This window comes from Lepus europaeus, chromosome 10, assembly GCF_033115175.1.
Source record: "Lepus europaeus isolate LE1 chromosome 10, mLepTim1.pri, whole genome shotgun sequence".
Lineage (NCBI taxonomy): Eukaryota > Metazoa > Chordata > Mammalia > Lagomorpha > Leporidae > Lepus > Lepus europaeus.
In genome coordinates, this window is record NC_084836.1 from 90,534,139 (window position 1) to 90,552,917 (window position 18,779).

At 44.6% G+C, this 18,779-nt stretch overlaps 3 protein-coding genes across 5 annotated transcripts in view; 2 read left to right on the forward strand and 1 right to left on the reverse strand.

Moving 5' to 3' along the window:
* Positions 1-5,246, reverse strand: part of SLX4IP (SLX4 interacting protein) — a 229,269-nt gene extending 224,023 nt beyond the window's left edge. The window contains 1 exon segment of the mRNA XM_062202515.1: positions 4,621-5,246. The gene's annotated coding sequence lies outside the window, so the exon portion shown is untranslated.
* On the forward strand, positions 5,023-15,705 carry LOC133768903 (uncharacterized). Of its 3 annotated transcripts, none has more exons than XM_062203872.1 (2): positions 5,023-5,125; positions 15,482-15,705. In XM_062203872.1, exon 2 carries the CDS (start codon positions 15,514-15,516, stop codon positions 15,703-15,705), a length of 192 nt encoding a protein of 63 aa, XP_062059856.1. In that variant the 5' UTR covers positions 5,023-5,125; positions 15,482-15,513. The 3 variants fall into 3 exon arrangements, with proteins under 3 accessions (XP_062059856.1, XP_062059854.1, XP_062059855.1); XM_062203870.1 differs by having other exon boundaries at positions 5,030-5,125; positions 15,493-15,705; XM_062203871.1 differs by lacking the exon at positions 5,023-5,125 and adding an exon at positions 5,772-5,870 and having other exon boundaries at positions 15,493-15,705.
* Positions 15,706-18,406: 2,701 nt separating this feature from the next.
* On the forward strand, positions 18,407-18,774 carry LOC133768905 (uncharacterized). The gene has a single exon (XM_062203873.1). It carries the CDS (start codon positions 18,407-18,409, stop codon positions 18,539-18,541), a length of 135 nt encoding a protein of 44 aa, XP_062059857.1. The 3' UTR covers positions 18,542-18,774.
* The last annotated feature ends 5 nt before the right edge of the window (positions 18,775-18,779 follow it).

Below are 18,779 nucleotides of genomic sequence, written 5' to 3' on the forward strand. Positions count from 1 at the left end.
TTGAAAGGTAGAGTTACAGAGAAGGTAAGGCAGAGCAAAGAAAGAAAGAGGTCTTCCATCCACTGGTTTACTCCCAGATGGCTGCAACAGCCAAAACTGGACCAATCGGAGGCCAGGAGCTTCTTCCGGGTTTCCCATGTGGGTGCAGGGGCCCAAGGACGTGGGCCATCCTCCACTTTTTGTTTTTTCCAGGTGTATTGGCAGGGAGCTGCATCGGAAGTGGAGCAGCTGAGACTAGAACTGGCACCCACACAGATGCAAGCACTGCAGATGGCAGCTTTACCCACTTTACCACAGTGCAGGTCCCATCATTCCACTTTGTAACCCAAGATCCACTCTCTTGACTACTGTTTTCCAGTCACCTTCATCAGAGGGAAAAAAAAGAAGAAGAAAAAAAAAACACTTCTGATGATCATTAATGCAATGATCTTGAAATCTAACCTTTACAGGTCACTGGTTGCTAAGTGTGGAGAGGTGATGGGGTTACTATAATGAGGTAGCAGGAGGGAATTTAAGCAAGGGGAAGGGTGATGAAAAGTGTTCTGCATCCTGGTGGTTACAGGACTCAGTGCACTGGTCAGAAATCACAAAACTGTATACTTACTGAATGGCAATTTAAAATGGTTTTCAGTTGCAATAGACCTTTAGCCTATTCTAGCTAAAGAGCAAAGCAAAACAGACACAGATGAATTTTTACATCCAAGATGTTATACAAGCCACATTCTATATATTAACCTATAATTAACATAAGTCATATCCAATTTTAAAACACTTCTGATTTATTCAAGCTCAAAATGTCAATACTATTTAAAAAAAAAAAAAGAGGCACTGCTTTTCTATAATAGAAGCAAAAAGACTTTAGAAATGCACTTACATCAAGTCCCAATGTAAGTGGTACAAAACCATGTACTTACAAAAGGAAGCTTACGGCATTTTGGGCTTGGCTTTACAGAGCTTTATTCTGCAGCCTAATGAGATTTCTTAACGTGCACGAATTATTGTTCTTGGCCTCTAAAAAGTAATATATAAACAGAAGACTTTACAGATTTAAGAAGCCTTAAAATGATTAGACATGCACTTGTCTACTTAAAGGTGCCTCTGTTTTATATATTTTTAAAAATTTATTTATAAGTAAGTTACACAGACAGAGGAGAGACAGAGAAAGAGAGAGAGAGAGAGAGAATGAAAGAGAGAAAGAGAGAGGAGAGACAGAGAAAGAGAGATAGGGAGGTCTTCCATCCGCTGGTTCACTCCCCAGTTGGCCACAACTGCTGTTGCTGAGCCAATCCAAAGCCAGGAGCCAGGAGCTTCCTTCGGATCCCCCAAGTGGATGCAGGGGTCCAAGGGTCTGGACCATCTTCTACTGCTTTCCCAGGCCATAGCAGAGATCTGTGTTGGAAGTGGAGCAGCCAGGACTTGAACCGGTGCCCATATGGGATGCTGGCACCACAGGCGGTGGCTTTACCCTCTACGTCACAGTGCTGGTCCCTGTTTTGCATTTTTAAAGCCATATGTTTAATTCATAAAATAGTGAGTCATAAGCGACATAGAGGCATAGGTGAAGTCCCAACACAAACATGTTTTATCATTTTCATTGCTTATTTTCACTACATGCAGAAGAGTTGGCCACCAAATAATTAGCCTTTCTTTCTAGATTAAAATAACCTAGAGAGAAACAAAACAATGTACAAATGAGCAATGTAAAAATAAAGTCAGTCCTGAGCCAGCACTGTGGCATAGGGGCTACGCCTCCACCTACAGCATCAGCATCCCATACGGGTGCCGATTCTGGTTCTGGCTGCTCCACATCTGATCCTGCTCTCTACTATGGCTTGGGAAAGCAGTGGAAGATGGCCCACATGCCTGGGCCCCTGTATCCACGTGGGAGATCCGGAATAAGCTCCCAGCTCCTGATAGGCTCAGCTCCAGCCATTGCGGCCATTTGGGGAGTGACTAAACGGATAGAGAGCTTTCTCTCTGTATCTCCCTCTCTGTGTCTGTAACTCTGCCTCTCAAATAAATAAATAAAATCTTTAAAAAAAATAAAGTCCAAATGCCTATCAAGAGGTGAAGGTATAAACAAATTACTGTCTACCTTCACATTGCAATACTGCTCAGTAATTTAAAAAGAATGAGTTACTGACACCTGCAGCAACAGATGGCTCTCAAAATAATCATGATGTGTAGGAAAAGCCAAATTTCTCCTTCTGCCATAGACCACACATACTGCAAGATTCTATTTAGATAGAAACCTAGAAAATACAAACTCATCTCCAGTGATAGGCCAGTGGCTGCCTGCAAGAAAGCCACAGGAGGGATGAAAATGGGGAAGAAACCACCTTTGGGGAGGGTGGACACGATCATTATCTTGACGGTGCTGACGGCTTCACTGGTGTATACACTAGAAGATACCAAACTGTACACTTTAAATACATGCAACTTATTTTTATGACAAATAGACCTAAAGAAAGCTGACTAAAAAGGAAACAGAAAGCATCTTCCTGGTCTGTTTAGACCACCTTATTTCCAAACAGTCAAGCAGATGCATATCCTGCAAAGTTACAGGATGGCAGCACTCTTCCCCCAGCTGCTGCATGCACCAAACATCAAATGATGCTAAGGCTTAGCTATAATAAAAAACAACAATTGTTAATTAATACTGACATAGCTGTGGCTACGAGCCAGGTACCATTTTAAGCATTTCTATTGGATTAAGTTATCTGCATTCAACCCTATTTGACAGATGAGGAAGCTAAGGAGTTAATAATCTGTTCTAGGTCACACAGCTGGTAAGTGGAAGTGGTAGGAATCTGGCTCCAGAGTTCATTTCCTTACCCACCATATCTAATACCAAACAAAATATAAGAGTTCATTTCCTTACCCACTATATCTAATACCAAACAAAATATAAGATACAGTATGTAAAAATCATAAGCAATGAATATTGCCCCTACAGAATATGGGTTCAATACACCCCACACCATCCACACAAAACTAAATAAGAAACAATAGGAACTTTCATTTCTCTTTTTCTAATCAATACGTGGAGGACACAGAGAAAGACCGGCTGGCCAACTTGCTTAGGATAGAATAAATAAAGTTGGTCAGATACCGAGAAGTTGGTTCACTACATTCCCAATCCAATTATTCTTTTCATTGCCTTCAAAAATCACAATTGTTTTAAATAAAACCATAAAGGGGTGAAAAATCTAGCAAAGAGCAACATGAGAAACATAAAACCACCTGCTGTTCTCTCACACTCTACCAGCTCCTGGTAACATCCAGGAGGTCTTGAGTGTGGCTGATGCTGGAGCACCGGAAAAGCTCCCCAGGTGACTGTCCTGTGCAGCCAAGGCTGAGAACCCCTGATGCAGATCTCTCATTAAAGGAAGAGGCAGAAGACAGCAAGATCTCCAAAAGATCTGGTAAACCACAGCCCAAAGTTTTCAAATCAGTATTAAACTGCTGTCCACAGGCAGACTTTTGAGTTCAACTGTTAACAAATTAAAAGTCAAATATGCATGCAAGTCACAAGAAAGCAAGAAGCATAGGAAGCATTTTCTTTTTTTTTTCCAAATGCAAATGAACTGTCAACTAGATGTTAGGAGTTAAAAATACAACTACATTACAGATGTTGTAACGGATATTACATAAATGTGTACTGGACCGGTAAAACGACTTTTCAGCTTTCTGGATCATGACTACATAATTATTCCAAACATACACTGCCTTTAATATACGCAATAAACCGAAAAGACATTGTGGATCTGGTTAAAAAGTGCAGATTGGGCCCATGTCCTGAATCAGTGCTCGTCCCAGTCAGCTGCAGCTCATGGGGAAGATTCGCAGTCAGCACACCTGGGTCTTGTAGTACGGACAAGCTCACAGGTGGTGCTAATGCTGCTGACAGGCAGGCCACACCTGGTCCAGGAGGACCCAATTCACTTGAATACTGGCTGTAATGCACCAGTCACTTGGCTTACAGATACGATTACATCTAAGACCTAAGATTTAAGTATCAATACAATTCATTCCTAGCACAGGCCAAAAGACAGAGGGGGACAGCAGGTGGGTTAGAGAGAGGAGCAAGCAAAGTAGTAGAGCAGTGCTAAGAACCGCACAATACCTGATTACCCCAACCCAGTACCCGTCACGGTGATGGGGTGCAAGCTCCATAACAGAACGTTTTCCGTTTGGGCTGAATTCGTATGGCCTAACACAAACTAGACACTCGATAAACGCAGTGAGTACGTGAATGAATGGGACGTCGCATCGCAACACTGGGAAGAACGCTACATTTGCACACATGGATGCAGGCAGCCATAATTTAATACAAATCCCTGGCCCATCCATTGGGCTCCAAAAAAATATCCTAAAAAACAAACAAAAAACCAGAATTCTCCGGCGCATTTTCTCTTTAAAGGGCAGGCGTCCCGTACCCTGATGTTTAACACCTTCCTAGCTCTTTGAAAAACACGGAGCGGGGTGGAAGCCCAGGGAGGAGAATTAGGAAGACGCTAAAATTTGAAAGCAAAATTAACAAGGGAAAGAGGCGATGGGCGAGCAGCCGAGTTCAAGTGAAAGCACATCTTGGGGTCGTAGTCCGCTCTGTGTGCTTACCTAGGATGGTGCCGGGGTTTGGGTTCTGGCTTTTGTGTTTTGTAACTGCCCAGGGTCCCCGGCGGAGAAGCACCTGGCTGGGGAAACAGCCTAGGCAGGCAGCAAGCTCTGCAGCCAGCCAACTTCAGGCGCTTGGGGATTTCGAGTTTCGCGTCAATTTCCTTTTATTCCCAGCTCTCCCCGCGCGTTTGGCAAACACAGCCGCCGCCCGAACGCAAGATGATCCGGGCAGCTTCGTCGCGGGCCGGAAGCCACTGCCAGGAGTTAAGATGGCGGCAAAACGGTAGGCGAGGGCCTAGAGACTGCGAGAAGCCTGCCCACAACAAAAATGGCTTCCACGTCCGTGATGGCGGCTTTCCCGAGCCCAAAACAAACATGGTGGCAGAGGTTGTCCGTGCGGAGGCTGGGCACGCAATCGATGTGATTGGCTGGTAACGAATCACAGCTCCCGGCCAGAGCCGAAACGATCGAGAGAAAATTTAAACGTAGTTTCTGCGGTACACAGGTAAATTCCTAGCGCAAGGACGGAAGGGATCTTGGGAACGTAAGGTCGTAAGAAAGGTTGGACCGCAAAGGCGGCTTTCACAGTGCCGGAGGAACTTCGGGTAGCTCGCTTAAGCACAGCGTGCTCTGTAATTCCTTTTAATGGCGCAAGAGAATAGAAGTTTTGTCCTGGAGTCGCCACAAAGTAGGGAGGCCTGGCACTGCGTGCAGGACCTCACTTCTGGACGGAACCAGGGCGATCCGCAGGGAGACGCGCAGGGGCGCGACCGGCTCTGCCTGCGCCGGCCTGGCCTCCAGCCGGACCCACGCAGTCCTCACGGGGAGCTCCGTGTCTCCTGCTTTTCGAGGCAGCCAGAGCCAGAGGCGGGGCCTCGGCGCCGTGTGCTAGGTCGAGTCTGGGGGGGACGCCGGGCCGATCTCCACTCATACAATACATACTTGCTAATCCTACACCGAAGAACAGGCACTGTTTGCTTTGGCTGTGTTAGTTAAATCTGACGTGTTAGTATCTTCGGTTCCGAAAATCTGCTAAGATTGACAGTGAACAAACCCCGCCCCCTGACCTTGCCGTGACCTAGAACTTCCCCTAAAACCCGGATGCGCGGAATCCGAGAGGGTGGCGCGCCCGCCGCAGAGCTGCGCATGCGCTGCGTCCGCGCGGGGCAAAGGTGGCGCGGCTCCGGGGGCATCTGCGTGCGTTCCGGCTTCTGGGGCCGGCCTGGGGAGGCGCAGCGGCTGGCGGGCAGGTGAGAGCGCTGGATCCTCGGGCGAAAGCGCCCAGTTGTGCGGCCGAAGAGCGGGGAGGAGGCTCGAGTTGGCCGCCGCTCCACCCCGCAGAGGTCGCCGGCGTCCTCACTGCAGGATATTTGGGGCGCGGGGACCAGGAGGACGAAGATCCGCCTTTAAAATGGCCGTGGGCCGTCAGCACCTGCGACGGAGCGAGTGTGCATGGCGGGGGTGTGTGGACGATGTGGCGAGGGCTTCCTCGCACCGGCTCCACGTGCGCTGCCCCCTGCTCCCTGCAGCCCGCGGCTTCTCGGGTCTCCTGCCTTCTGGCCGCTGTCCGGTGGGCACGCGGGGTCCCCAAGGCTTGTCGCTCCAGGACTGGTTGGGGGTGAGGCAGAAGCGGGACCCGCAGCTCAGAGTGAGGGGTGCAGGACGCCTGCTGGGGCCATGTTCGCCCTCCCCCCAAGCTGGGACCGGGTCCAGCTCCTGTTGTGGTGGCAGATCCATTCATTCATAAGACCATCAGGTTTTCCGTTAATACGCATGGTCACGTGCCTGCCGTACAATGGCACGGGGGTCACCTGGCTGCGTACACAGCGGTGGTCCCACAAGATTATAGAGAAGGGACTCCAGAAACCCCTGTACCTAGTGATGGGGCTGCTGTCCTACAGGAGTATAGCACATGCTGACATGTATGGTACTTAATGCTTGATGATAAATGGCTGTGTTACTCTGTGTGTTTACTTTAAAAAGAAAGTTTGAAAGAGAGATGTCCATCCACTCACTCATTCCTCAAATGGCTGCAGTGCCCGAGGCCTGGAGCCAGGAATTCCATCGGGTCTCACACATGAGTGGCAGAGCCCAGTGCACTTGGGCCATGTTCGGCTGCTTTCCCAGGCATATTAGCAGGAAGCTGGATCAGAAGTGGAACAGCCAGGGCTGGAACCGAGGCACATACAGCACCAGCCCACATACCATACTTTTTATCATTATTTTTGAGTGTTCTTTCAAGTAACAAAAAAAACAAGAAACTTGTGCTTTGTTAGCGTCGCTAGCAGCCTCTGAGATGTTTACCAGTTGCCATCATTGGATCAAGTCACCATGTCAGGCGGTTGACCTGCACCATCTAGGTTTGTGCACATGCACTCTGACGTTCATACAATGGCAACCACCAAAACAGGACGTTTCCTGTTAAGCGATTGTAAAAGTGTGTGTCTTTGCAACACTGCTTGGATCCAACAGTGGTCAAAAGAGATATGAATCAGGCCATCCTCATCTTGGTCCCCTGAGCCTGCTAGTCTTGCAAGCAGACACTAGGTGAACATTTGAATATTATCTTGCATACATTTAAACTGAAAATTAAGCCCTAAATGATGTAAGCACTGGAGGTGTGACTGCATTTGCATCTAACTTTATGGTGTTTCTTAGTTTTGTTAATTGCAACCAAATGTTAGTCAAAACATTAGATGCTAATATATAAATTGCTTTTATCAGCAGGAGTCTCCAGAGCTGCCTGTTGTCGTATATGATTTGGATTTAAGATAATACATTTCCAATACTAAGTAAAGCTGCCATGTTTTCACTACTTCCCAATTTCTAGGCATAGAACTAAACTGTGAATGTATGTAGTAATCCTTATAATGTGGCCCCAGCTTACAGATTGCAAAACTGAGGCAGGAGAGAAGTGTTTGTGATGGAGGTCGGAATCTGATTCCCACTGTTAACTCAAAGCCTTTGCCCTTAAGTAGCCAGCAGTGTTTCTGGAAATGCAGTCTAAGTCCCAGTTGTACTCACGCTTCATCACTTGACGACTCTTATTGTCTTACCTATTTTCCGAGAAACAGATGTGAGATCATTCCCACTGCCTTTGCTGCGTTGCTCTGAGTGTTTTAGATTTTCCCATTTCCTTCAGTTTTGGTGGCTCTCACCTAAGGAGCTTGAATCTTAGTAAGCCCTAGAATCTGATTACAGATTCACTCTACCCCAATCAAAATACCATCACAAAGTCCCCAGAAGCTCTTTGCTTAAAATCTGAGTATGTTTACTCCTAACTAACTGAAACTGCCCAGAGAAAGGCCCTGCTTTTTGGGGATCTCTTCCCTTAATTTGGGCATCTGCTCCAATCCTGTCCTTGCTAAATTCCAGGTTAATTCCAGCAGCACCTTTTCTTCAAGAAATAAACACAATCAAAGCTGACCTTTGCTGAGCCTAGGCTACGTGCCAGATATTGTGTCAGCTGCCCAACAACCTGAGGAAGTCATCATCATTCTAATTTATAGATGAAACGGACGTTTAGTGAGATTAAGTGATTCATCCCAGACTGCACAGCCAGTTGTAAAATGGGTAGGTGGAGAATCAAAGTCCAGGCCGTGTAGTTCCACACATCTCATCCCCTCACTATGTGATACAGCATTTTAAAAAATTTATTTATTTATTTGAAAGAGTTACACAGAGGAGAGACAGAGATCTTCCATCAGCCAGTTCACTCCCCAAATGGCCACAACAGCGGAGGCTGGGCCAGGCTGAAGCCAGGAGCTTCTTCCGGGTCTTTCACATGGTTGGCAGGGGCCCAAACACTTGGCCATCCTCCTCTGCTTTCCCAGGCACACCAGCAGGAGCTGGATGGGAAATGGGGCAGCCGGGACTCAAACTGGCACCAATATGGGATGCAGGCACTGCTTAACTTGCTGCGCCACAGCGCCAGCCCCTTGACAATGCATTCTTAAAGTGAGTTGCTTTTTTCTGAAAACTAGTAGGCAAGAACTAGATCTTGGCCGGCGCCGTGGCTCAACAGGCTAATCCTCCGCCTAGCGGGGCCTGCACACTGGGTTCTAGTCCCGGTTGGGGCGCCGGATTCTGACCCGGTTGCCCCTCTTCCAGGCCAGCTCTCTGCTATGGCCCAGGAAGGCAGTGGAGGATGGCCTAAGTCCTTGGGCCCTGCACCCCATGGGAGACCAGGAGAAGCACCTGGCTCCTGCCATAGGATCAGCGCGGCTGCCATTGGAGGGTGAACCAACGGCAAAAGGAAGACCTTTCTCTCTGTCTCTCTCTCTCACTGTCCACTCTGCCTGTCAAAAATAAAAAAACAAAACAAAAACCTAGATCTTAGTGAGTTTTAATTTTATTTAAATTTTAGGATCTACTTAAATATGTCACTGAAGGCTTCTAAGCAAAGCAGGGACACAAGTAGATTTGAGGGTTTTGTAAGAGAGCTACATGGAGAGTGTAGAGAATGGATTTGTGTGGCATAGACTGGAGTGCTGGTTCTCCAATTTAGTCTCAGAGTTACCTAGGGAAGAGTTCGAGCTCTTGTAGAAGTCACCTAACAGGTTTTCTGGTGTATACTGGAAAACTCCCGATGGGCCAAGGGGGGTTGAGGGGTGTGTGGAATTCCCTAGAGAAACAGATCACTGGACACCGCCCTGAAGTTTCTGATTAAGTAGGTCAAGGGCGGAGAGGAGCCCAGGTGCTGTTAGTGCTGCTGAGAGGACCACACTTTGAGAAGCAAGGTTGTGTGAGGGGACAGGGGCCTGACTGTGACACAGGGACAGGAGTGCTCACGTCAGATAGCTGGACATGGTGCCAACTTGAGGTGCGTGAGGAAGGGGCAAAGTCCACTCAACCCAGATTTCTCAATAGAATAGCTTGGTAGATAAGGATTTTATTTTTTTTATTATTATTATTATTTTTTACTAAAGAAGGAAATGTAGGTAGGAGCCAGTGCTGTGGTGTAATGGGTTAAGCAGCACCAGATTCCCTTTTGAGCACTGGTTCAAGTCCTGGCTGCTCCTCTTCTGATCCAATTAATGGTCCAGAAAGCAGTGGAAGATGGCCCAAGTTCTTGAGCCCCTACACCCATGTGGGAGACCCAGAAGAAGCTCCTGGCTTCAGATCAGCCCAGCCCCGATCACTGTTGCAGCCATTTGGGGAGTGAACCAGCGGATGGAAGACCTCCCTCTGTCTCTCAAGGAAATAATTTTTTTTAGAAAAAGGAAATGGAGGTAGAACAGCAGTTTAGGAGTAAAAGGATTCTTTTTTTATGTAAGATGAGTTGAGACTTTTTGTGGGAACAGCTAGGTAATGGTGAACTGTAGCAGTTGGATATGTGGGTCTGAGCCGAAGGTGCGAGAGGCTTCAGTGGATGAATTATAGTAGACACATTGGGTATGAATTAGACCACCCAGGGAAGCAGAATATGGGAGAAGACGACCAGTGACGGATCCCGAATGCGGACAAACAGGTGGGTAGAAACTGATGGGCCATTAAAGGAGACCAAAAAGGATTGGTATAGAGCCCCGAGTACTTGGAGTCCTAAGAACACGGCAGAAAGCTTCAGAGCTCAAGGATGGAGGACTGGTGAGCTTTGTAGTCAGAGCAGGTGCCATGGAGGATGGAGCAAAAACATTACATGGGCTTAAAAGAGAGAATGGAAAGTGACTAGAAAGGAATTGGGTTTATAGCACCTGAAGGGGAGTTGCCTTTAGGAGTTTGGTTTTGGTTCTTTTCAATGGAATAGAGTGATCATGGTTATGCAGAGAAGGAAGAACTGTAAGAGGGGATGTTTGAGATGGGATAGTGAAGTTAGAACCCAGAAAGTGGGACTAGACCACAGGTAGCAGAGACAGGGAAGCTAGGTAAGATGAAAGCGGAGATGGATGGATGAAGACAGGAAGTTGAATACTGAAGTAGCTACAGTTATCTCCTGAAACAAAGGTAGGGAATAAAATACAATCATAAAAAGCAATGGGAGGCCGGCATTGTGGCACAGCAGGTTAAGCTGCCGCCTGTGACACCAGCATCCAATATAAGTGCTGATTTGAGTCCTGGCTGCTCTACTTCCAATCCAACTGCTAATGTGCCTGGGAAAGCAATTGATCATGACCCCAGTGCTTAAGCCCCTGCCAGCCATATGGGAGACCCAAATGGAGCTCCTGGCTCCTGGCTTCTGCCTGGCCCAGCCTTGGCCATTGCGTCCATTTGGGGAGTAAATCAGAGGATGGAAGATCTCTCTGTAACTGTAAAACACACACATACAGTGAAGGACAGAAACTGGCCCTTTAATAATTGAGAGCAGACCAAGATCAAAGTCACTGCTGTAGCACCGAGGACCCAGTCAGCTGGATGTTTAATCTGGAACAGTCTGGCTGTCTGCAGGCGCTCATCCCCTCTGCATCCTCACCATCCCCAACATCAAATGACAGCCAGGCATAGAGCAGTGCAGGAACTCTCAGACCACTGTATAAACCACTGCCACCTTTCTGATGAGCCACGGCCTGCCGGTAGGCTTCTTGACACATCTCATCAGTTGCTAATGTGTCACTTCATTTCTTGGATGCCTACAGTGTAAGACTTGTGATTTTTTTTTTTAAGGATTTATTTCATTTATTTGAAAGAGATACAGAGAGAGAAAGGTCTTCCATCTGCTGGTCCACTCCCCAAGTGACTGCAACAGGCCAGAGCTGAGCTGATCCAAAGCCAGGAGCCAGGAGCTTCCTCCAGGCTTCCCGTGCCAGTGCAGGGGCCCAGGAACTTGGGCCATCTTCCACTGCTTTCCCAGGCCACAGCAGAGAGCTGGATTGGAAATCCAGCAGCCAGACTCGAACAGGCACCCATAGGGGACATCGGCATTGCAGGCCAGGGCTTTAACCCTCTGTGCCACAGCACTGACCCCAACTTGTGATGTTTTAAGGGCAGTTTTTATTTTTGTTTTTAAATGCACTGAATCCACAGCAACAGGCAGGGGGCAAAGACCATGGAGTTCCTACATGGATTCTGTGACTACAGATTCACTCCTGACTTGTGCTGTCCACAGTCCTACCACTCACTGTAGGGCAAGCTGACCTTGAGTGGTGGGGTGGACAAGATGGCAGGATTTTGGAGAATGCAAGTTTTAGAACTCAGGTGTGATCTAGTGGTTGACAATAGGTGTGTATCTGTTTTTACAAGACTGGAGAAATCCTGCAAAATTGCCTGTTATTTTGGGTGATACAGTTAGAAAAGAAAAAGAATGGAAAATTACTGTTCTCTCCTCCATGCCCGTCAGTTGGATAGGCATGAGGGCAATGTCTACCAAAAAAAGAAAAAGAAAAAAAAAAAGCCAAAAGCCAAGCTATTATATTAAAAATTGAAGGTAAAAAGAGCTTTTTTTACATCAGTGATTGGAATTCTGGAGTGAAGAATTTACAGATGTCTAAAACCAACGTTGTCATTGCAAAAGAAAAGACGTTACATAATTTCAGCAAATAATCCAAAGAGCTCGTTGTTTAACATTCTGTCTACTGTTCTATTTGTGATTAAGTTACATTCAGGGACGTTTTTAGAAACTGCTATTTTTTTTTTTTTTTCAAATACTTTACACCTAGCAGCAATGAAGACTTAAAAAAGAATATCCGTTATACTGTCTCCAAAAGTACAGCAGATGGCGCCCAGCACAGCCAGTGGGCAAAAGGAGAACTTCTTATCCAGTGTTTCCTAATTCAGGCCTAATTTTGTGCCTGGCAGTAGCAAAACCCAGTGGTTTTAATTGACACTCTGCTGTGTAGCAAGAGTACTCTGCGAGCTACAGCCCAGCTGTTTGGGTTTTTCTGGGCATCATAATTGCCTGTTGGCCCTTCACCTTACTGTCCAGTCCTGTCACAAGGAAACCTAGCTTGGACTGTAACAAATTGCAGAAAGCCTCTCAGAGGCCTTGGTGGCAGAAATTGGAAAGATAGTAATCTCTGCAGCGCCCCGTCGAGGGGTGACGGAAAGTTGCTGTCCTGGATACGTAGTGCCTTAATGTTCAGGAGTGTCTGTGGTCTGAGTTCTCCTCCCTTGGCCTTTATAGCTACCCAGGAAGATTACAGTATTTGTAATGAGGTAGAGGTAAAGCAAACTTTTCCCCCTTTTGTTCGTTCATAAACCTCTTGCCTTTGGTTCTATACTGAGAACCAAGCTAAAGAAAACACCTGAAGTAAGCCTAGCTATTGGCTCATCTCAACCATCAGTAGGTAGCAGATGTGGGTTTGGAGGATGTAAACTCTGCCTTCTAACTCTGTGCAGAGGGGCACAGGACCATGGTTTACCTGGCATATACCTGACGTGAGACCAGAACATGCCAGTCAGAAGGCGCTAGGTCAGGTGGCCTCAGTGACCCCCCCGTGAGCGTGCTGCGTGCACTCTGAGTGTTCTCCTGATCCTCATGACTCACCTTGATCTCGTGATTGTACTGCCCACGCTGCGCACTAATTGTTAACTTTTAAAAATTCCTGATAGAATACCGGTGAAAGGGGGTTTGTTTGTTTTTTATTTACTTATTTGAGAGACAGAGCACGCACAAGAATGCACTCGTACCCGCTGGTTCACTCCTCAAGTACCTGCCATGGCCAGGCAGAAGTCAGGAGCTGAACACTCAGTCCAGGTATTCCATCCACGTGGGTGGCAGGAACCCACTTACTTGAGCCATCACCACTATTTCCCAGGAAGCTGGATTCAGAACCAGAACCAGGTATCAAACCCAAGATATCTGTCCAATGTTTGGACATGAGCGTCTTAGCCTCTGGGCTAAATACCTGCCCATGTTGAGACTTTTAAGAGTCCAAAATCTCAAATAGAGTACCAGAATTAACTGTTAATAATCTTAGAATCAGTCATGTCTTGTTTTCTTGCTTACAAAGTAGCCTCATGAAATTGTTGTGAAAACAAAACAAGGGGCTGGTACTGTGGTGTAGTGGGTAAAGCCACCGCCTGTTGCGCCAGCATCCCATATGGGTGCCTGTTCAAGTCCTGGCTGCTCCACTTCTGATCCAGCTCTCTGTTATGGACTGGAAAAGCAGTAGAAGATGGCCCAAGTCCTTGGGCCCATGCATCCATGTAGGAGACCCAGAAGAAGCTCCTGGCTTCAGCTGGGTGTAACTCCAGGCATTGCAGCCAATTGGGGAGTGAACCAGCAGATGGATAAATAAATATTTTTAAAAAAGATGAAGATGAAAAACAGAAAACCTTTTGAATAGTGCAAAACATATATTTTTGTAGGATCCCCGGGAGGCATAATTATGTTAATAGTATCCCTAAATTTTTTCTAAACTTAATGAAAGGCACATTTTTTTTTTTTAAGGAATGTACTGAAAGAACATTCAGGAAAGATAAGGACAGTGGCGGTTACACTAAGGCGAAAAGTCTATCATTTTTGTTGCTATTTTACTCCAGATTTGAAAAGTTCAATGAATGGACAGCAAGCACTAACTTAGCAGTTAGCCAGTATTGCTCATTAACTTGCACATTTTGAACACATTCTCAAGAAATTTTTGTTTCAGACTCAGGAATCATCGGTGTCCATAAGATTGTTTCATACCGCTTGCAGTGACATGCCTAGTGTTTTGAGAGAGGGACCATCTCAAAGTAAACTCTGTTAGCTTAATTTTGTTTCCCAAATTTGATCTCATGTCTGTATTCCCAAGTGAGTTAATTGTTTAAAAAAAAACTTTTTGTATAATCTTGAAGACACCATATATAAACTATAAGCATAAACTCAGAAGTATTTATTAGAATATAACAGCCACGTCCTTATAGCATGTGAATTTAGACCATGGGCAAGAGTGATTTCTAATGCTTGGAATAATTTCGTACCTAGGCATACATTACAGAGACAGTGCAGGCCATTTAGTCCATTACTACTGAATGTTATTCTTCACTTACAGGGAAGGAAATGAGTAAGAATTCTGTTTAAATGTTTTTCTAATGGCATTTACATAAAATTACAAAAATTTAGGAGATTCCATCCTACTAAAATGCAAAGATGCAGTGGAATCAAATGCTTAGCAAGTCCCGTAGATGGTACAACAGTCTGCACCCTGCTGTGCTCATAAAGAAACTTAGGAGCAGGTGGTTCATATCAGTACAAATCTGTAAGCTAATCATTAAATCCTAGTAAGTGTCCCTTAAATAAGAAAGTATAAGGAGGCTTTAGGGGTTGTACACATTTGAGTTCCAGGCCCAACAGATCAGCAGAACACAGCCTTACTTGGACTCATTCCGTATTTTCCAAATCAGAGGCAGGAGACAAAAATCTATTTTCAGCACTACCTAAGTTTGTAACTCTAGGTAACTTTCTGGCCTCAATTTATCCGCAAAAGCTATCTTGACAGTAACAGTAACAATGTAGGGGAAGGGTACTAGTGATTGGGGACAAACACTGTAAAATTAGTAATACAGCACAGGCATGTGGGAATAGCATAATTCACTCTAATTTATAGCACCCAAGCCAAAAGTCTTGCTGCAGTTTGAAGCCATGGTTGACTTGTCATCTCAGTTGAAGAACCATCACTTACATTCTATCCGAGTACAGAACCTTGTCTTGTTGCAAATATATTTAAGGACTAACATTTAATTCTTCTGTTAAAGCCGTAAGTAAATGTAACGTTAAAGAGAAGTTCTAACTTCATTATGCTTCAGAGAGTAAAATAAGCGAGATAAAGGACACTCATGCATAAGTGTCCCCAAAGATCCATCTCGCTCTCCCAGCAGCTAATGCAGTTCCTTTATAATTGTTGAAAGTGTAGTGTGCTATTTGTAGTGGTTTATACTTGTAGATGTGAGGTGAGACAAGAGTTTATGTTTTGGGTTTTGTTTTTTTTTCCTCCTTTAACTGTAGCCTTCTCTTAGGTGCACTGATGCTGAAAGACTATGAACTTGCAGAACTTCTGGAGAGACTACAAAGTTCTGGTGGTTATGGTACCTCTAGTCGGGCTCATCCATTTGGGGTGGCACAGAATCAAAAGTAGCCCCGTTTTCCAAGTACCTAACAAGGACAACATTCCTGAGCCAGACAGTCTGGCCCTTGCGAGTCTGCGGAAGGGCCCACCCCAAGGGAAATAGCAGACTTGCCATCTTCAGGTAAGTTCCGCTTAATCTGGTCAGTAAAGGGAAACTAGAATTTGAGCTGATGGTAACTTTTGAAATCATGGGTGACATTGTTTAGTAAGAAAGTTTTACGGTAGATCTAAACTGATACTTCCAAACATATTCTATAAAACAACTCATCTTTGTTTCTTGTACCCTGTTTTGCTGAAGTCTAGATCTGTGACCACAAGCGAATCAGTTTTGGCATCTTAAAAATAATTTCAGAGTCAATGATTTCTTCCTTTCACATTTTATGGAAGAATTCACTAAAAGATGTCCTTACTGTAAGAGAGTTGAAGAGAGGGAGAGACAGAGAGATCTTCCATCTGCTGGTTCGTTCCCCAGATGGCTGCAATGGCCCAAACTGGGCTGGTCAGGAGCCAGGAGTCTCTTTTAGTTCTCCCATGTGAGTGCAGAGGCCCAAGAAATTGGGCCATCCTCTGGCTGCTCTGCCAGGTGCATTAGCAGGGAGCTGGATCAGAAGTAGAGCAGCCAGGGCTTGGACTGGTCCCCGCATTTTACTTTTGAAAAGCTGGATATCACTCTTGTGTGAATTTTTTCTTCACTAAAAATTCATTTTATTAATTATAGTCTATTGAGTGTGTTAGTTTTAACATATGCAAATTACCATATAATATTTGGTTTGCTAAAGATTGCATTTAAATGCATTTCACTGATCTGCAGAACCTGGAATAACTATTGAAATAATATTTAAATACCTTAGCTATTAGCTGAAGAAAAAAATGGAGATTTGTTTCCCCTTTATCATGCTAAAAAAAAGTGACTATAGCATCACACTTAGGGAATATAGGGAGGGAACATGAGAGTGGGGGAAACTGGCCACTTTCGCCTTTACTTGTTTGGACCCAGTTGCCATGGTTACAGCCCTTTAACTAAATTGGAAGCAATAACCCAAATAATATTTTGCATAACATTCCCTCATTCTTGTTAGCTTTTCTGTGCAAATATTCAAATCACTGTTTTACTCTGCTCTACTATGAATGCCATAGTGTAGGAAGTACTTTAGGCAAAGGGGTTTTATTTATGCTAAATACTCTCCAAGTAGTTCAGCATAGTTAACATTCCTGAAAATAATTGATAATTAGCTAACCCTTCACCTTCAAAACACCAAGCCTCAACAAATAAGGTCTATGACCTGAGATTTTTATTCTTCCCACATAATCATAGTGTCAGGATTTTATGCCTCAAGGTGCACTATTTACTACTGGTAAGAAAAACAGAAGTGTATTTCTGTTTGTTCATGTGATAGATAAAGATTGTAAGGTGTTTAGGCTGTGTGAGATTGAATTGTAAATTAGATCTTTTTTTTTTTTTTTTTTTTTTGACAGGCAGAGTTAGACAGAGAGAGAGAAAAAAAAAGGTCTTCCTTCTGTTGGTTCACCCCCCAGATGGCCACTATGGCCGGCGTGCTGCACTGATCCAAAGCCAGGAGCCAGCTGCTTCCTCCTGGTCTCTCATGCGGGTGCAGGGCCCAAGGACCCAGGCCATCCTCCACTGCACTCCCAGGCCACAGCAGAGAGCTGGACTGGAAGAGGAGCAACCGGGACTAGAACCCGGGGTGCTGGCGCCACAGGCGGAGGATTAGCCAAGTGAGCTGTGGTGCCGGCCTGTAAATTAGATCTTATTCTCCCTTTGTCATCAAACATATTCTTTTGTTTTTGTATTTATTATCATTAACAAACATTTTGAGGAGGATTCTGGTTAATACTTCCAAAATTGAAAATCACTGATAGAGTAAAATTGTAGAAAATTAATCCAGGCCTTAGCCAAGTATTTAAAACATGGATTATTGTTTGGTATAATATGTTGTGCAGATTTAGTCAGCGAAATACAGATTGTACACCAGTGAGTTTCTGCAGTAGAAATGCTAACAGTGATCTTACTTTCATAATTATTTACAAGCAGGATATGTTCAGATCTGAAGTTTCTAAGCAAAGCAAGGTTACACATAAATTCATTAAATCTTGATATAAGAGAATTAAAAACCTTTGGGACTATGTTTTTAAGACTCAAGACCAAATTCCAAGTCTCATAATATAGCATTTCTTTTCTTAAAGCATGTCATATTCAAGTAACTGTACCGTAAGTTATCTGTTTTGTACATTCTAAAATAAAATTTTTACATAATAAATATATAAGGCATAGAGAGAGGAAGAGACAGAGACTGATATTCTGTCTGCTGGTTCACTCCCCAGCTAGGGCTAGGCCAAGTGGAAGCCAGCTGCCAGAACTCCATCTGAGTCTCTTCTATGGGTGGCAGGGGCCCATGTAGTTGGGCCATCTTCTGATGCTTTCCCAGACTATTAGCAGAGAGCTAGTTGGAAATGGAGTAGCCAGACTCAAACCAGCACTCATAAGAGACGTTGTCATCACAGGCAGTGGCTCAGCCTATTGTGCCACAACACTAGCTCCTAACCACTTTTTCTTATAGGGAGGCTCCATTGAAGAATAAAGGGATATTAAGTCTAGGTTGGTTAACCTTTCTTATTTTATGGAGGCTTGTGCCCCTTAGTAGTTCCTTAAAAAAAGAACAGCACTAAAATAAGTTACAAGTATAGTTTACAAAATATTTTAGAATTAGTCCTCTAAAATGTCTTATTTTTATTTCTTATAGAAGGTAGCAGCTTTGAATTTGAGCTTGATATTGAAAGAAGAGATGAGAAACACCAGCTGGATCCGAAAGAACTGGCTTCTTGTAGCTGGCGTGTCTTTCATAGGTGTCCATCTTGGAACGTACTTTATACAGAGGGCTGCAAAACAGTCTGTAAAGTCTCAGTCTGGAAGCAAATAGAAGAGCACTGAAGAATGAAGTAAAATAAATATGTGGAATCACCAACATGTCATTAAGTCATTATCCGTGCCTATCAGTTTCATAATCATAGAACCTTTTCATTTTCTAGCCTCAATGCTACATATTCAGACTTTCACTCCCAAGGAACAGTTTATTTTTTAATATAAACATACATGGCCTTGCAATAAATTGAAAAGTATGGTTAGTAAAATAAAAGCTGTCTGTATAATTTACCACC

Coding starts and splice junctions, on each gene's coding strand:
- LOC133768903 (XM_062203872.1), top strand. CDS start 15,514: ATGAACTTGCAGAACTTCTGGAGAGACTACAAAGTTCTGGTGGTTATG.
- LOC133768905 (XM_062203873.1), top strand. CDS start 18,407: ATGAGAAACACCAGCTGGATCCGAAAGAACTGGCTTCTTGTAGCTGGC.